A 15,218-nucleotide genomic window follows, 5' to 3' on the forward strand; every position below is an offset into this window, starting at 1 on the left:
CCGGAAAAAACTTCGACCAGAAAGCAAATTACGGGCAAGATTTCAGTAGCTCTAATAATTTCTTAGTTTTAAAGTTTCTACAGTCTACTAAATTCAACTTTCTACTTGAGAATTTGACACTCATGGTATTAAATTGATCATTGAAGACCAAAGCAAAATATCATGTAATAATACTAAAGCAAAATTGACTGGAATCTTAATCAGACAAGTCCGTCCGTTTACGTCAAAATCACTAATTATGCTCCTTTCAAACCACGTTCAATGTTTGGGATAACAGGTATTCCAAAACATATCACATGCACCAATTTGAAGTAATTTTTTTGGTGGTAAAGTTTCAAATTATAAACAACTAACGACGCTTTATCATCGTAAAATTAATTTCCTGAAAAGCATCGGAGCAACGTGATTTTAACGTGACGTCATTTTCCAATTACGCGGGACCAGTCAATAAGCAAGTTCTTGGAAATGAAAGACGAGAATGTTCTATTGTTCAACGGTTTCCAAATCCTTCTGCACTTGAGAGAAATCTATATCTTCACCGGTACAACGCTTGTACAAGTGCTTGATGTCTTCGCAGGTCGTTTCAAAATGTGTCGTGGCATCATATGACGTTGTCAAAAATACCTGGAAATGGAATGCGATAAATAGTTACTTAATAATAATAATCATAATCGATAATAATAGTAATTAAATTTGACGACAATAACAATAATATTTGTACTAAATAAACTTGAAGATGATAACAATCATAATTGGCCCTTTTTATACTAGAGGGATCATCTGCCAGGACGGATCATCCGTCTGACGGATCATCTAAGTACAAACACAAGACGAACTATCTACACGAACAGCATATAGACGAACTTGACAATTTCGTCGACATTCCGTATTTTCACTCACAGACGGATCATGCGTTGAGACGAACTATCCATGCAAATTCCTCAATATAGACGAACTATTCAGATTATTTGTCTTGACCATTGAACTAATATACATGGAACGCTGTCTGAAAAAAAAACCCTAATTTTTTGAAGCCGCGATTCTATCCCAGACACGCGTGTGTAGTCAATCAATTGTCGCCGGCGAGAGAGTCTCGAAGCACTACACGCGCGTGTCTGGGGTAAAATCTCACGTGTCTGAGTGTAAAATTCGGCTTCAATTATTTTCTTCAGGTAGTGTTTCATGTATTTTAGTTCAATAGTCTTGACAGATGATTCTTCAATGTGCACGTATTTACACAAAGACGAACTTGTAGACGAACTACGTTTTGTTAGATCAAGTCCGTCCAGACGGATGATCCGTCTCTAGGATAAATTGGGCCAATATTTGAACACAGAAAACATTGAAAGTACCACTTCATAAAAACTTATTGCGTAACACATATGTCATATCGTATGTGTTGTGACTACTCCACCATATGGCAGACAGTCAATTGCATTTTCTGACAAATAGGAACGGTTAAGCGCTGTATTCGATATACATTATTGAGTCGCAAATTCAAGTGTCCCACTGTCTAATCTTCATACTGTGTATCAGGCGTACATGAAGTAGTACGGTCATGTTGACTGTTGTCGTGGTTTGACTGAAGTGCTAAGTACTTTCCTGAGTGATTCTCCCTTTGCATTTTCCAGCAGGAGTTGTATGTACTCAATAAAATATATTGTTTCCTAACTGTTTGGCCAGTAAGACATGGCAGGTGAATGACCCCAACTGTCAGGGCACTTTAAGCTATTAAATAACAAGCGCCATGCCTCTGTACAATTGTTAACTATTGCATACGTTATACTGTATAGCTGTAGAATAAATAATGACTTTAACCTGCTTTCGTCGTCGATTATAAAGTGTTGTAAATGTTTTCAATATGCTGTGTATGTCATGTGCTGTTGTAGCTACACATTTTCATTTATTATTGCGAGCTACACCAAGCACAGCACCTTCTACCGGCAAGGCGATCGTGTTCTTGAATAGAAACGGGGTGGAGTGTTTTAAATTCATTCATTTAAGGTGTCTTCAACTAACCTTACTCTTAGACCCATCATCAGTCGGCTCAAACACATCATCAATGGAAAAAAACCTAAGAAATATTATAGCACAAATTAAAACCACCAAAAATCACAAACGGCTATCACATTATCCCGGTGAAAAACATTTCTGAAAAGACAATATCTTCATTTCATGTGAAAATTTCTAGTATAGTGTTTAGGCGATAGGGGCTATGATGGAAACGTTTTGAAGCCAGGAATAAAACATGTTTTCTGTCTTTAATATATTCTCCGGCATATTTGATATATTTGAGCTATCACAGCTTAAATCTATCATCGATGATCAATCATATCAATATAGACAACAAAAAGAAAGTTGCTTGAAAAAATGCGCGTACTTTTCCTCAATAGGAGCTAATACATCCAGACCAGGTTTGAGTTCAGCTTCGGGATTGTTCGTCTCGACCGTCGTGCTCACCATAGCGACGTAGTACTTATCCGGGCACACGTGATGCGAGCTTGACACACAGCATACGTAGATGTCTAGAAAAGCAAAAAATGGCAATATTAACAAAATGTTTATTGTGTATCTCGCAAAGCTTTACGGGAATACCGCAATGTTCTGGGAGAAACCTGCATACGTAGTGCTATTTCAAGGCATTTTTCAAGGTTCTCATGACTACCGATCCTTACAAAATACTAATAATGTATCAATAATTTGACATTACATGGTAACAGGATCGATGATTCGGGCAAAATATATTATACATTATACCCCTCAAAAATACCTGATTTGCGACCAACTTGATTTTGTGGAATAATGATTTGACACGATGCAGAATTAGCTGTATCTCTTATGGGATGATTTAGAATGCAAATGCATCGCGCAACCTATTCAGAAACGAGAGAAAAACAATAAGGAAGATCTTAACCCGATTATAGGGATGTGTTATGACTGCTTTTTCTCTGTTACTTACACATCTCGCGCATCATTTTCTTAGTATCGTACATTGCATTCATTCAGTCCAGGACATTAAGGTACATGTTTGGTACTATAGACTACCCGTGTACAGGCAGTGTTAGCATTGGACATTAAGGTACATGTTTGGTACTACAGACTACAGGTGTACATGCTAAATCACACCATCGCGCTTTATTTTATATTTGATGTCCACATAAGTATGGAATTTATCAGAAAAGAAAATTAGCCGATCGTAAAAATTTCGAGCATGACACCTTTTAGCAAGTACATTATTGAGTAAATTTTGTTGTTAGAAGTTGCGTTGAATTTCCAAGAGCGGAAAAGCCTTTCGGGCATGTTAAAAAAATATTGAAATAGAAAAGCGGTGGAGGTATTGAAATAATAACAAAAGGTTGGTTTCTAAACGTCTCCTTTTTTGACATACCCCTTAGTCAAAACAAACGAACTACAAACACTCAGGCATATTTGCGTACATAAACACACGAAGGTTCGCCCTACCTGTCCAAATTTCTTGACCTTATCAGGAAAATAAGTCGGATCAGCAATCACGCATTTTGTCTTGACAGTCTCTCCTTGAGACGTCACGCCGTTAATGGTTCCAGTCTCGTCGTAAGTGTAGCCCTCGATTGGCTTATCCAGCATATACGTACCACCGTATATGGCACTGAGACGCGCAAAACCTTGTGGGAGTTCTCCGAGGCCGTACAAAGGATAGAGATACGGCGATTTGCCGTAACGTGCCAAAGAGTTGCTGTGAGAACCGTTTATGATTTAGGTGATAATGTAGTAATTACAATTTTTAAGAAAAACTGCCTATCCTAAACTTGTATAAAACACGTGCATTTATAAATACACGCACACAATTTAAAGAATGTGTGTCAACCAAGATGCGTTGCGCGTTGATCACGGCGTGGCGGTCATTTTCTGGGACGCGAAAATGGCGGCTTGTGTTACTATTCGTTGTCCATGGAACTTTGACCAACCGACAACTTTAAAATATAATTTTTAAGTAATTTAAAATGTTTTGATTTGAAATGGCATCGTTCCTAAACGTGGAAGGCAAAAACGGAAAGTTGAACAACGCCGGATTCGTTTACAGATTGAATTATACTACGAGTGGATAAGACAAAAAGAGTTAAATAGAATGGCACAATAGACAGATAGTGACTTTGCTGCTTATTTTATTCAAATTTTGAATGAAAAGAAAAACTTAGCTATAGTCCTACGTCTATAATTTACAACTACAAAACTAGTAAATCGCCATTAAAAAATAACAACGTTGAGTTTTACTGTACATACAATAACTGTATTTTCTGAGCATTTTAATAAAAATATGTTCTGCAAAGTGAAATTTACTTGTACTTGTGTCCGTTTCGAAGTTTGTACCAAATCAGCACTCGTAATTACAGTCAAAATTTTTAAATAATGATTTTTTGCTGAATTTTTCAGCTAAATTAGATAACGTACATTCGCAAACAAGGAATCAGTGTACGGATGGCTCAAAAATTAATGATGTAAACATAAACAAAAGCGCGCAATGCATCGTGGTTGACACACATTCTTTACATCTTTCATTACTACAGCACACAGAACTTTAAATTAAACTTCGATGAAATCAAAGAAAATGGATTTCTTGCTTAGGGTGACATAAAGTTAATATTAGACAACAAGCGCATTCAAATCATGTACCGCAAAAACTCAATTATGAAGGTGTTGAATTTTAAATGCAAGTACAAAAATAAAATGTACAAGTACTAAAATTTAATGTACAAATTTTAAGAAAAATGTCTAAGAACTATATAATGAACACTCAGTGGTGACGATTGATTAAATTGAAGTAAAACAAGCAAAACAATGCATTTAACTCTAAAAACATCACCACTATTCCTTACATAGACACTAAGAACTGACAATAGTTTGAACTTTAAGACATACCTGTAAAGACTAATCTTCAAAAGTGCTTCTTTACAGGGCTGAGATTTATAACTAAAAAATTAGGGAAATATTTCAAACTAGCACTATGTAATAGGCCATAACAAGTATTTATGAGGTAAAACCAAAGAGAAGATGTGTGCGTTATTTTTTTCATGAAAAACGAAAGCCAATTTTTGAATACATGCAGCTGTCATTATTCCTTGAAGGCCGTTGGCTTATCTATTTACAAATTTATAAAAAGTTTAAAAACGTTTCATTTCAAGTTTGCTGTTTTTTTGATTATTTAATAAAAACAAGATTACCTGTCGTCTCTATACAAAGCTAGGGCATGGCCAGTGAAATCCTCTGTGTTCATGTCCAATCCAAACTTCTTATAAACCTCGGCCATTGTAGTCTTTTCAGGATCGACACCTTCAAAAATTCAACATAAGATGAAGATGAGCACTATCTTTCATAAGCAATATCTTTCAAAAGCACTATCTTTCATAAGCACTATCTTTCATAAGGCTATCCCTTCAGGATGCCATTAGTACACCATAATATCCATACATATACCTTGCCATGTTTTAGGATCATGCACATCAAAACTGGAGACAAAACTAAGGAAATTTTTAAATCGTCTTTTCTCAAATATGCCCATCAGCGAAGATGCCAGAGCTTCTTTCTCGTTAGCAGGTACTTTGTAAATTTTCCCACCACTCTTGTAGACAAAACTACCATCGATCTGCTTGAATTCCAGGTAACGAGTAACGCCACTGAGAATTAAAATTTTCACAAGTTCACCTATGGAGGACAAAAGACACTAGAAATAAATCATTTGACTGAAAAGAATAGAAGAATATGAATTCCTTGATAAACCTACTTTAACTGTTCTTACACCACAAGCTTGCACAAAATACAAATTTTAACACACATGATTCACAGGTCCCAAAGCGAAAATCGATGCCAAAACAATTTACAAAACAGATATGGCATCACATGTACAAATATGAGCCAAAGTTTCAACTTTACCTACCATCAGCCATCAAAAATTTAGGAATCAAGTCCACATTCCAGTCCCTTCCTCGACCCAGTTTCTCATTGGGTTTGTCAGCTCGACTAAAATGCTCGTACAATGTTTCCAAAGGTGTCAGAGAAGCACTAAGTCCACCATAGTACTTGTTGCGATCCATGTGAAGGACTTTCTTCTTGTTGACCGACAGTAGTCCACTGAGAATGCATTCCTAGATGTACAGTATTGGCTAATAAAGGCATGGATTTAAAGAAGCAGACCTATTTCTAATTATCCCAGTAAAAGCTACATCAAGAGCTATTTCACATAATCAAATAGATCATTTGTCAAAGTTAACAGAAAGACTGTCTGATGAAGTATGTTTTATTTCCATTTACACAAAGGGTAAATATCTTCGGCTACTAAAACGGAAGTATAGTTAAAAACGCTATATATAACCAATTGCTCTTCAACAAAGACGATTTCAATTCAATATCTAAATTGATAATCATTAAATCTGACAAGAAAGTCACACACATTCCATGCTCAGAATCAGGGTTGAATCAAGACACAACACCGAATACCACACAAAATATAGAAAAATTCGAAGCAAAAAACTCAAGTACTTCACTCCTAACAGGAAAACGGTAAAAACACAACAAATATAGGTAGAGCGACGTGTACTTTGTTACACAATTAGACGTTAGCTGACTTGAATCTGCGCAGGCAAATCATATTTTTCCGGCTGCAGAACTTCGCTCTTTACGAAAATCGTGCCCTAAAACCCACCTTCAAGCCAGTTCCCAGAACAACATAGTCATATTCTTCGTCCATGGCGAATAGAACAAGCGGATATTTCAAATAAACCTTGTTGAAAATTGCCGTGAATGTGAACTGGTCGTCCGAATCACACCCTGCCTGTGACTGAAGCGGTGAAGCTGAACGACGTCGTTGGGAGAAAGTAGGTGAATGAGGGACAATCGAATGGAATGTTGGATTACTATAGGATCAACTAGGGTAATTAAATTTTAACCCACTTACTCATCAAATCAGGATGTTACAAAATAGTCGAATAAGCGCCGCAGCTTTATTAATTTTCATATCGGTGAAATATCAAATAACAATTTAAATACTTTCGATTACTAAACTGTTATGTCAGTTTGATGGAAAAAAATTTGAGCGTTTAACTCTACTAGCTACGTATTTAAATAATATGGATAACAAAATCAATGAAGTTCTAAGGCATGTGATTTTTTATGTGCAATAAAAACAGGCGGGTCAGGCACGTTTCTACAACCCTTAATCTGTCTTCTGATTATATCAATATTGATTATTCCATTGCATTTTAATCTGTTAAAAAACAATTAAGAAAAAAGTAAAAAACAACGACAGTTCGATGCAGTACAAAACTACGCATGTACAATGTACATATATCTGGGGCTGGTCGCACAAAGCCTGGATAGCGTTATCCAATGGATAGCAAATGTTTCTGAACGTTCACAAAATATCTTGGAGGAGAAATATATACGATTTGAACTGTGCAATCACGGAAATAAACTATTGTATCGAAAATTACAAAATTTCTTTGTCATAAGAAAAATATAAACACCTTTTTTACAAGTTTGAAAATTTTCGCTATCCAGGCTTCGTGCAACCGCCCCCTGTAGTTTTCTAACGACATTTCAATCACCAAATTCTTGACTGACGTCACTATTAAACAAAAGTAACTGAAAATGTGATATTACCACAATGTGAATTTTAATGGTGAAGTCTGGTAATTGTTACCTTTGACGCAAAAACTCAATGTTTACTTTCTCAACAGACCTGTACTAACACAGATGTAGACAGATAGTTGCACTTTAAAACGAAGCTTTCGTAAGCACAATGAGTGCGCTGGAAAAAATCTTCTTAACGACAGAACTCGAAGACTTCCACTCATTCACGTGATCTGTGAAGCTATTTCAGTCTTGGGAAAGCTTAGCTGAGAATGTATTTCACGAATGTAGCAAAAACGAACGTTACCAGTGAACACCAAAAAAGAGCTTCTGCTTTCTTTGAACACTAACGACAAATATATAAGTACATGGTTTTCATCACCTATTTTCTTTTTCGTTTTTAAATTGGTCCCTACGTATTGTTCCAAGTTCATATAAAAAAGTTGATTTTGTAGTTGTGTTGACGTCGCTAACCACTATTCTGTCAAAAGTACAATTTTCAAGCTACATTTTATGGTATTATATTATACATTTTATAATTTTCCGTGTCTCCAGTCTCACGACGAGGAGAGCTTTTGTGAAAGCCAATCGAGTCCTTCGTAAAGACCGGTTCCATCTGTTGCCACACAAGTTTGAATATACCACTAAATTAAAGAAACGAATGGACATGAAAGAGAAGATGGAAGTTGCAATATATATATATATATATATGTTTAAAGATTGGTAATCCAGGCATTACATTATATAAACAGACATATCGACATACCCATCATATACTCACAACTAATGAAAAAGGACAAAAAAACAACAAACAACACCAAAACTACAGCATTACACTCTAATAACATTAACACCGATCATATTCACAATACAACAAAACCCATGGCCACGCATTTCACCCCATCCAATCACATTAATCCACCCGCTAATCCAATTAGACGCTCTAAGCGTCTACAAGCTAAAAGCAAGTGTAAATAGATAATTTCCTCATTCTGATGAAGGCTAGAAGCAACGAGTCGAAAGCTCAATAAAAATCATATAACATATACATTAACGTCTTTTGAATGGAATGGCGACTACTGGCTCAAAGGGAATAGTGAGGGTAGGGGTAGGTGTGCAGTGAGATTATTTGGGTAGGGGGCTAGAATAAAACAGTGTCTGCTTTATTTTTTCTGAGTCAAAGCCCGTGAAATTCAGATTTTGTGCGACATTTTACCGAGCAAGTTAAATATCAAACTTAATATGCCATAGATGGGCAATAATCTTAATACGAACAAAGGGAATGAAGCTATATTTGAAGTATGCAGAAGAATTATGAAAACCTAAAAACAATTCAGTTCGTTTTAAGTGCAGCTGCACAAAATTAATTAAGAAATTGCTCGCTATCTATGACGACCGATGTGTTTTAAAGATAAGACGTCGAAATTTTATAACCATTTTCAACAAAGTATTCGGCGCTAATTTTTACATGCAAACGCTTACAAACATCAACAATAATTCATGTGGAAAGGCACATTCAATTCCGTGGGATAGTTTTAAGAGATCAAAATTTTTCACAATGCCATACATTAATGTTTATCCACTGTGTTTATCCCAAAGCCATCATCCAAAGAAACAGAATATGAATTCTAATGAGAACGGTTATTGCGACGTCCATTATTTTTGTATAACGTTCACTTATATTGAAAGGAATATTAGTATCGAACGCTTGTGCGATCTTAAAAGCAAGCTGAATTTTGCTACCGACTAACAAAAGATAAATATTGTACGCACAAATAGCATTACAAGGATTAGGAAGCTAACGTATTCTTCAAGACAATGCAAAAAACAAGCGCAGTGCAGGCACTTACGTGTCGTTTCACTTGGTGAAGATTCAGTTTCTCAGTAAGATCCGATGCGCTCATCGCGTTCGGTAGATCTTGTTTGTTTGCAAACACCAATAACACAGCATCCTTCAGTTCATCTTCTTCCAACTAAAAAGTTAAATATATTGACGACAAAACTCAAGGATAACATTGAGCACCGTGACAAATACATCTTGATTTTAAAGATGCCTGGGGCTAAGAAATTACAAAATCATTTTAAATCGCAAAGCTTGAATAAAAATGACAATTTAATGATTGAAAAGTAGCAAGGCAGCGGCCTTCCCTCCAATGGTTTTCATGTCAGAGAATGTCTCAAGCAAGATGAAAACATGGGCGAAATATACACAATTACAGTGTACGTATTTTAAAAATAAAAATGAGCAATATTGATTGCGTAGGAAAAACATATGTTCTCGAACATCCAAATTCACACAATAACAAAGGACATGCCCAATTTGAATGTGAATTTCACAGTTATAACATTCTTCCTTTACATATGTACAGCAAACATGTAGATTGCAATTTAAAAAAAATGCCAATGGCAGCCATAAAATAGTAATGCTTAAATTATCTTTAAAAGCACACCATGGTTAGGGATTCAAACACAAGATATTTAGTTTTTATGGTTATAGTTCCGAAATCACTATTCAAGTGTTAAAAACTTAAATAAACACTTTTGAAATCTTACCCATATTCCTAACCGAAGTATTTTTATATCTTATTGCTTTGGTTCACAAAAACATGAAAGATAAAATTGATTTTGAGAAAGAAAATATATCTATCATTTTGGACAAAATATGAAAAGACTTGACTGCATTCAAACTCACTCCATGCATCTCATAGTCTTGACAGTAACACTTGCCACTCAGCTACAGGAGTGTTTAGAATAAATCAGCAAACTGTACATAATTTTATATCATAGTCCACATATGTAAATATGATCATAAGAACTATAAACATTAAAGCTAATGATCTGGTGTCCAATCCCAAACCACATCACTTAAACACATTTCAAAAAAATACCATTCTTTGCAGTTCCTCGGCTGACTCATTTATCCTTTCACGATCATTGCTATCAACTACGTAGATTAGACCCTAAAAACCATTAAAATAAAAACATTACAAGCTCCTCATTTTCAATATCATCGGGTTAGCTTTCAAAATGTGGTGCACCTGCGTATTAGAAAAATAATGCCTCCACAAAGGACGGATTTTATCTTGTCCACCAACATCCCACACGGTAAAACTGATATTTTTGTATTCTACAGTTTCCACATTGAAACCTAAATAACAGTGTGATATTCAAAAATTTAAGGCAAAAATCAAGAAAAACACCATTAAAAGATTAAATGAATGTGCGAGAACATAATCAAAAGAGCTCATTCAAAGAGCTTGTGGTTGGAGTGAAAAATAAAAAATAGTAAGTAAACCGAGTTCACTTACCAATTGTAGGAATTGTTGTAACAATTTCTCCTAATTTCAGTTTATATAAAATAGTTGTTTTTCCAGCAGCATCAAGACCAACTAGAAACAAGAAAGAAACTTAAAATCAATGGTGAGCTTTAAGGGGAGATACTATATCACGAAAAATCCTGTTAGATTATCCAATCCGCTTGCAGATTATCTCAAATGACCGGAATTTAACCTTAACATGTGCTTTGAGAATAGCCATAAATTGCTACACCTGGCTACCTGGCTTTGCATGTGCTCCTCTTCAAGCACAGGTGGAATTTATGTATACTAACAGGATTATTTTGGAAAATCTTCGATCAACAGGGGGGAGTGACAACTTGGCATTGTTGAAATAGAAAAAATTTTGAGCAAAACTGTGATTTGTTAAATAGAATATCTTGCACTAAACTATCATCGCCATGATATTTTTGGATATCCAATTTCAAGAAGACGCCCTGGCGTTACAAGGCACTTTTCTATGGGAATATGGCTTCCAGGTCACCGTCTAATACAGAACTTGCCTTCATAGGCTTCATTCTTACCCATCAAAATCCGACTTTGTTTTTGCCCAAACAGGTTGTTGAAAAGATTTGAAAACGTCAGTCCCATAGCTCTCTACTTTCTCTCGGATAGACACCGACAACACTCGCGCATTGGCAGAAAATTCAAACAAATTTTAATAAACAATGAATATGCTTCGGCCACGTCGAGAACCAAGTCACTGAAGTCAGCTTTGTGTCAGTCACGTGACAAAATCCACCGCGACAGGCCAGCGGTTGGTTAGACAGATATCACATACTTTATGTAAAGTGGACGAAAGAAAATATTCATAAAACCAATTTGATTCCGAAACCTCAGTTTGGCTAAACGTAAAATATGCTTTTACAACAATCTGGATTTTGAGTAAAATCTGTTTATATCTTATAATGGGCATTATTGTAATGTACCAACATATTGTATTTTTTAAACACCGTTGTCTTGGCAACCATAATCCATTTTTATTTACATTTATTTTAAAGGTTGCAAGTTCGAAGTGTCAACCGTAAAAAGGACACCTGATTATACTTGAATATTTCACGAGAAAGTTCCACAAGCTTTGCGCTCGGGCTTTGTGAAGTAAATTTGCTATGAGCAAAGTAAACGACCAAACGAATTTCCCACAGAGCGAAACACGCTTGCCGATCAAACAGAACGCCGCCGCCATCGAATCAACAAATGAAACGTCGAACGACACAAAGGGAACGAAAACGACACCTCAGAAACGGTCCGATGCTTATCGTGTGGCGTTTTACGGAAGTCAGAAGGAAAAAGAAGCATATAGGTCGTAAGGTTTAAAATAATGAACTTACTATTGCAGCTTTATTCTTAGTGATGGCAATGCCGCTCTAATTGCAATTTCCTCAATGAGAATTATAACAATAAACAACTAGCATCAGCCAATAAGATTGCATGCATCTTTAAGAAAAGATGAACAACAGTATCTTAATGAGGAGTAATGCATCCACTTATAGTGAAAGCCCATTCTGAGTCGTTAGACTACTGTTTTCATGACATTTAATCCGATATCATCCAATGTAAAGAATTATTCTTTCCATTTTCCAATCAGTAGAGATCTGTGGTTTTCTTTCTGCATTAGTTGCGATCAGATTTCGAAGCCAATGTACTTGAAGTACATCTCTAGTTCAGGAGTGATGTAGTGTCCAGTCCTTTTTTCGACCAACTTCGGTCTTCATAGGCGAATAACCATTTGAGTTACAAACTTGAGGTTCGTTTCAGTATACAAAGTTTCTTCATTCTTCTTAAGGCAAAACATAAGATCGCAGCTGAAGGAACAAGTAAGAGAAAAAGACGATCTACAACGTCAACATTTGATCGACAGGGTTGCCGAAAGCGACAAGGCGGTTGCTAGCGATCGCATGTCAAAACAGGAAGATGATGCCATGAGAAAGAAAAAAGCGGAATACCTCAAGCAATTTAGCAACGGCAATAAGAAGGTATGTTGAAGCGAAAGTGAAACAGTTTTTTGTCTTACATATCATACTCTTGTTAAAAAGATTTGCTCTATTTTTTATTCTGTCGACAATGTTGTCATGTTGCAAAGATCTTGTCACAAAGTGACAAATTTGTTTTCACTTACGTAGACAGATCGCAAGTTTCAGTCCTACTGTGTACTTAATTTCAAAATTTCAGTCCTAATGTGTGCTAGATTTCAATACCTTAACTTATTCATTTCGTTAGAAATGTGCTGTTTTTGTAGTGAGTGAAGGGAGAAAAAATGAAATTGGAAATCACTAAGCCATGAAATGAAATTCTCACAAAGACTGTCTTTGAAAAACCATTGCGAGTATACAGCTCCATGGTTGTAAACATTTTAAGTTGAAATACTCAACTACAAGTACATTCAAATAGTTTTTGTCAAATTATAGCTAAAATAATTAAGTTTTACTATTTTCATGACTTTTGACACTGAGTTAATTTGTCAAAGTGTTTTCTTCTGTGATCTTTTTATCCAAGAAGTCCAATCTTAATTTTTGTTCTTTCTGTTAGATAATGGAAGAAAAAGAAATCTCCTCACGTAGAGTGAAAGAAGCGGATGTGGAACTGGAAAGGAAGTTATTGAACATGAATCCAATCAATTGGAACATGACATTACATTAGCAAGATTATAGACGAGCTGCTAGACCAAGACATTTTATAACAATGTTTCATCAAAACGCTTTATATTCGTCTGCATTTCATTTTTCTAAAACAAATCTCAAGATGAACATAACCATCGATGAGCACTGAATTCGATTCCTCTGTAAAAATATAGTCATCCTTAGCTAACTACTATTACATAAAAATTATGAAATTATTAAGTGCACGAGAAATAATTTAACACATTTACTCAGTTTTTGTTACATATATATACTCTGCACGCATTGAAAAGTTATTTTTGATTAGTAACAAAATGAAAGTGTCGCACTTATTTTTTTATTCAAACTGGCCTTTCTCAATGATCAATTGATTTTGGACAGTAGGGAATAGTTCGTGGTAGGACAGCGGCCCATAGTCTTACCTGCTGCGCATGTTATAATCTGCAGAAAAAATTAATTTCACAGGAGCTTGAAATGCATAGAAAATGCATATATGAATATTTACCTTTACTATGAGACCAGCTTGCTCGTAAAATGAAAACACATATTTTTTACAATAATTGCTAATGGCAAAAGTAAAATATCGTTTCTTTGCAGTTTAGTGGCAACATGAAGATATATGAAGTTATTACGTTTCGTACAAAAAAAGAACAATAGAAATTGCTAATTGATGTAATATTCAACAAAAAATTGATTGTTGACCAGGATATGGAACGATTCTAAAATAGTAATTTCGTTTTACTTAAACTGTAACTACTCAATTCATTACATTAAATTTTCTCGATTGGTTTGAATGTTTAATGAAACCTTTTATATTTATTTCATAACACATTTCTAAAACAGAGCTTAAGATTATTATAACCATCAATGGATACTGCCTGGACATTAGTTTTCTGTAAAGACATAGCCATCTAGTTACTATTATATTGAAAGTATATGAAAATGACTAGGGGGAAAAATATCTATATACACGTTGAATAACTCATCATTACAGTCCAAATAAGCAGTTATATGCAGGGCTGAAAGTAGAACTTTAATTCTGGGGGGGGTGGCGTTATTCAAATATTCAGATGCGCGCCCAACTGCTTTCTTTTGAAAGCCAACTTTTGGGCACGACTGAATATATAAATATTTTATTGTATTCACCCCCTCCCCCAATTAACATTCTAGTTACGGCGTATTTTGTATGATATAGTAGCATAACAAGAATTTTTATATTTCATTTGAAAAAAGTGTATCAGGAAAAGAATTAAGCATATTTCATTTGGTATAAAATAAAGCATAATCCAAAAAAGAACATTTTGTAAACTTAGATTAAAGTTATAATTAGGGGCTGATTGCATGAGCCCGGGTGGCCGGGATTCAGCGAAGAGTTAAATGATTTTGGTAAATGGAAATGATTCAGTACTTATCAATAGATAAATCTTTTTGAGCAATTTCAATGTATTCTGACTCTATAAATACGCTAAGCATTTAAAATGAAAACAACTAATTTGGCGTAATTTGACAATTACAACAGGAATGACTTGTGGTGCTTAACAAACAATTGTAATTTTTACGCTTGAAGTTTTGCCTCCTTTCAATAAATTTCCTGAATCCTGGCTAGCCGAGATTATGTAAACAACCTCTAAGAATTGTAACATTTCGGTTTCATTTCAAA

General features: G+C 35.2%; 3 protein-coding genes across 4 annotated transcripts; 1 reads left to right on the plus strand and 2 right to left on the minus strand.

Annotated features, from left to right (window-relative positions):
- Window positions 1–28: 28 nt before the first annotated feature.
- Window positions 29–6,852, minus strand: LOC124433848 (rab GDP dissociation inhibitor beta-like). Its single transcript, XM_046983649.1, has 10 exons — window positions 6,680–6,852; window positions 5,915–6,122; window positions 5,455–5,682; window positions 5,202–5,310; window positions 4,900–4,950; window positions 3,463–3,715; window positions 2,771–2,873; window positions 2,381–2,525; window positions 2,020–2,074; window positions 29–624 (listed from the first exon to the last, which is right to left on the minus strand). Exons 1-10 carry the CDS (start codon window positions 6,722–6,724, stop codon window positions 484–486), a joined length of 1,338 nt encoding a protein of 445 aa, XP_046839605.1. The 5' UTR covers window positions 6,725–6,852; the 3' UTR covers window positions 29–483.
- A 1,063-nt stretch (window positions 6,853–7,915) lies between these two features.
- Window positions 7,916–11,645, minus strand: LOC124434064 (ADP-ribosylation factor 4-like). The gene is made up of 6 exons (XM_046983925.1): window positions 11,465–11,645; window positions 10,914–10,994; window positions 10,644–10,753; window positions 10,494–10,565; window positions 9,456–9,578; window positions 7,916–8,249 (listed from the first exon to the last, which is right to left on the minus strand). Exons 1-6 carry the CDS (start codon window positions 11,529–11,531, stop codon window positions 8,163–8,165), a joined length of 540 nt encoding a protein of 179 aa, XP_046839881.1. The 5' UTR covers window positions 11,532–11,645; the 3' UTR covers window positions 7,916–8,162.
- A 112-nt stretch (window positions 11,646–11,757) lies between these two features.
- LOC124434236 lies at window positions 11,758–14,359 on the plus strand. 2 transcript variants are annotated; one of them, XM_046984116.1, is made up of 4 exons: window positions 11,758–11,825; window positions 11,942–12,246; window positions 12,727–12,916; window positions 13,470–14,359. In XM_046984116.1, the coding sequence occupies exons 2-4, from the start codon at window positions 12,050–12,052 to the stop codon at window positions 13,578–13,580; spliced, it is 498 nt and encodes a 165-aa protein (XP_046840072.1). In that variant the 5' UTR covers window positions 11,758–11,825; window positions 11,942–12,049; the 3' UTR covers window positions 13,581–14,359. The 2 variants fall into 2 exon arrangements, with proteins under 2 accessions (XP_046840072.1, XP_046840073.1); XM_046984117.1 differs by having other exon boundaries at window positions 11,765–11,825; window positions 11,942–12,243.
- The last annotated feature ends 859 nt before the right edge of the window (window positions 14,360–15,218 follow it).

This window comes from Xenia sp. Carnegie-2017, unplaced genomic scaffold, assembly GCF_021976095.1.
Source record: "Xenia sp. Carnegie-2017 unplaced genomic scaffold, XeniaSp_v1 HiC_scaffold_14, whole genome shotgun sequence".
Classification (NCBI taxonomy): Eukaryota; Metazoa; Cnidaria; class Anthozoa; order Malacalcyonacea; family Xeniidae; genus Xenia; species Xenia sp. Carnegie-2017.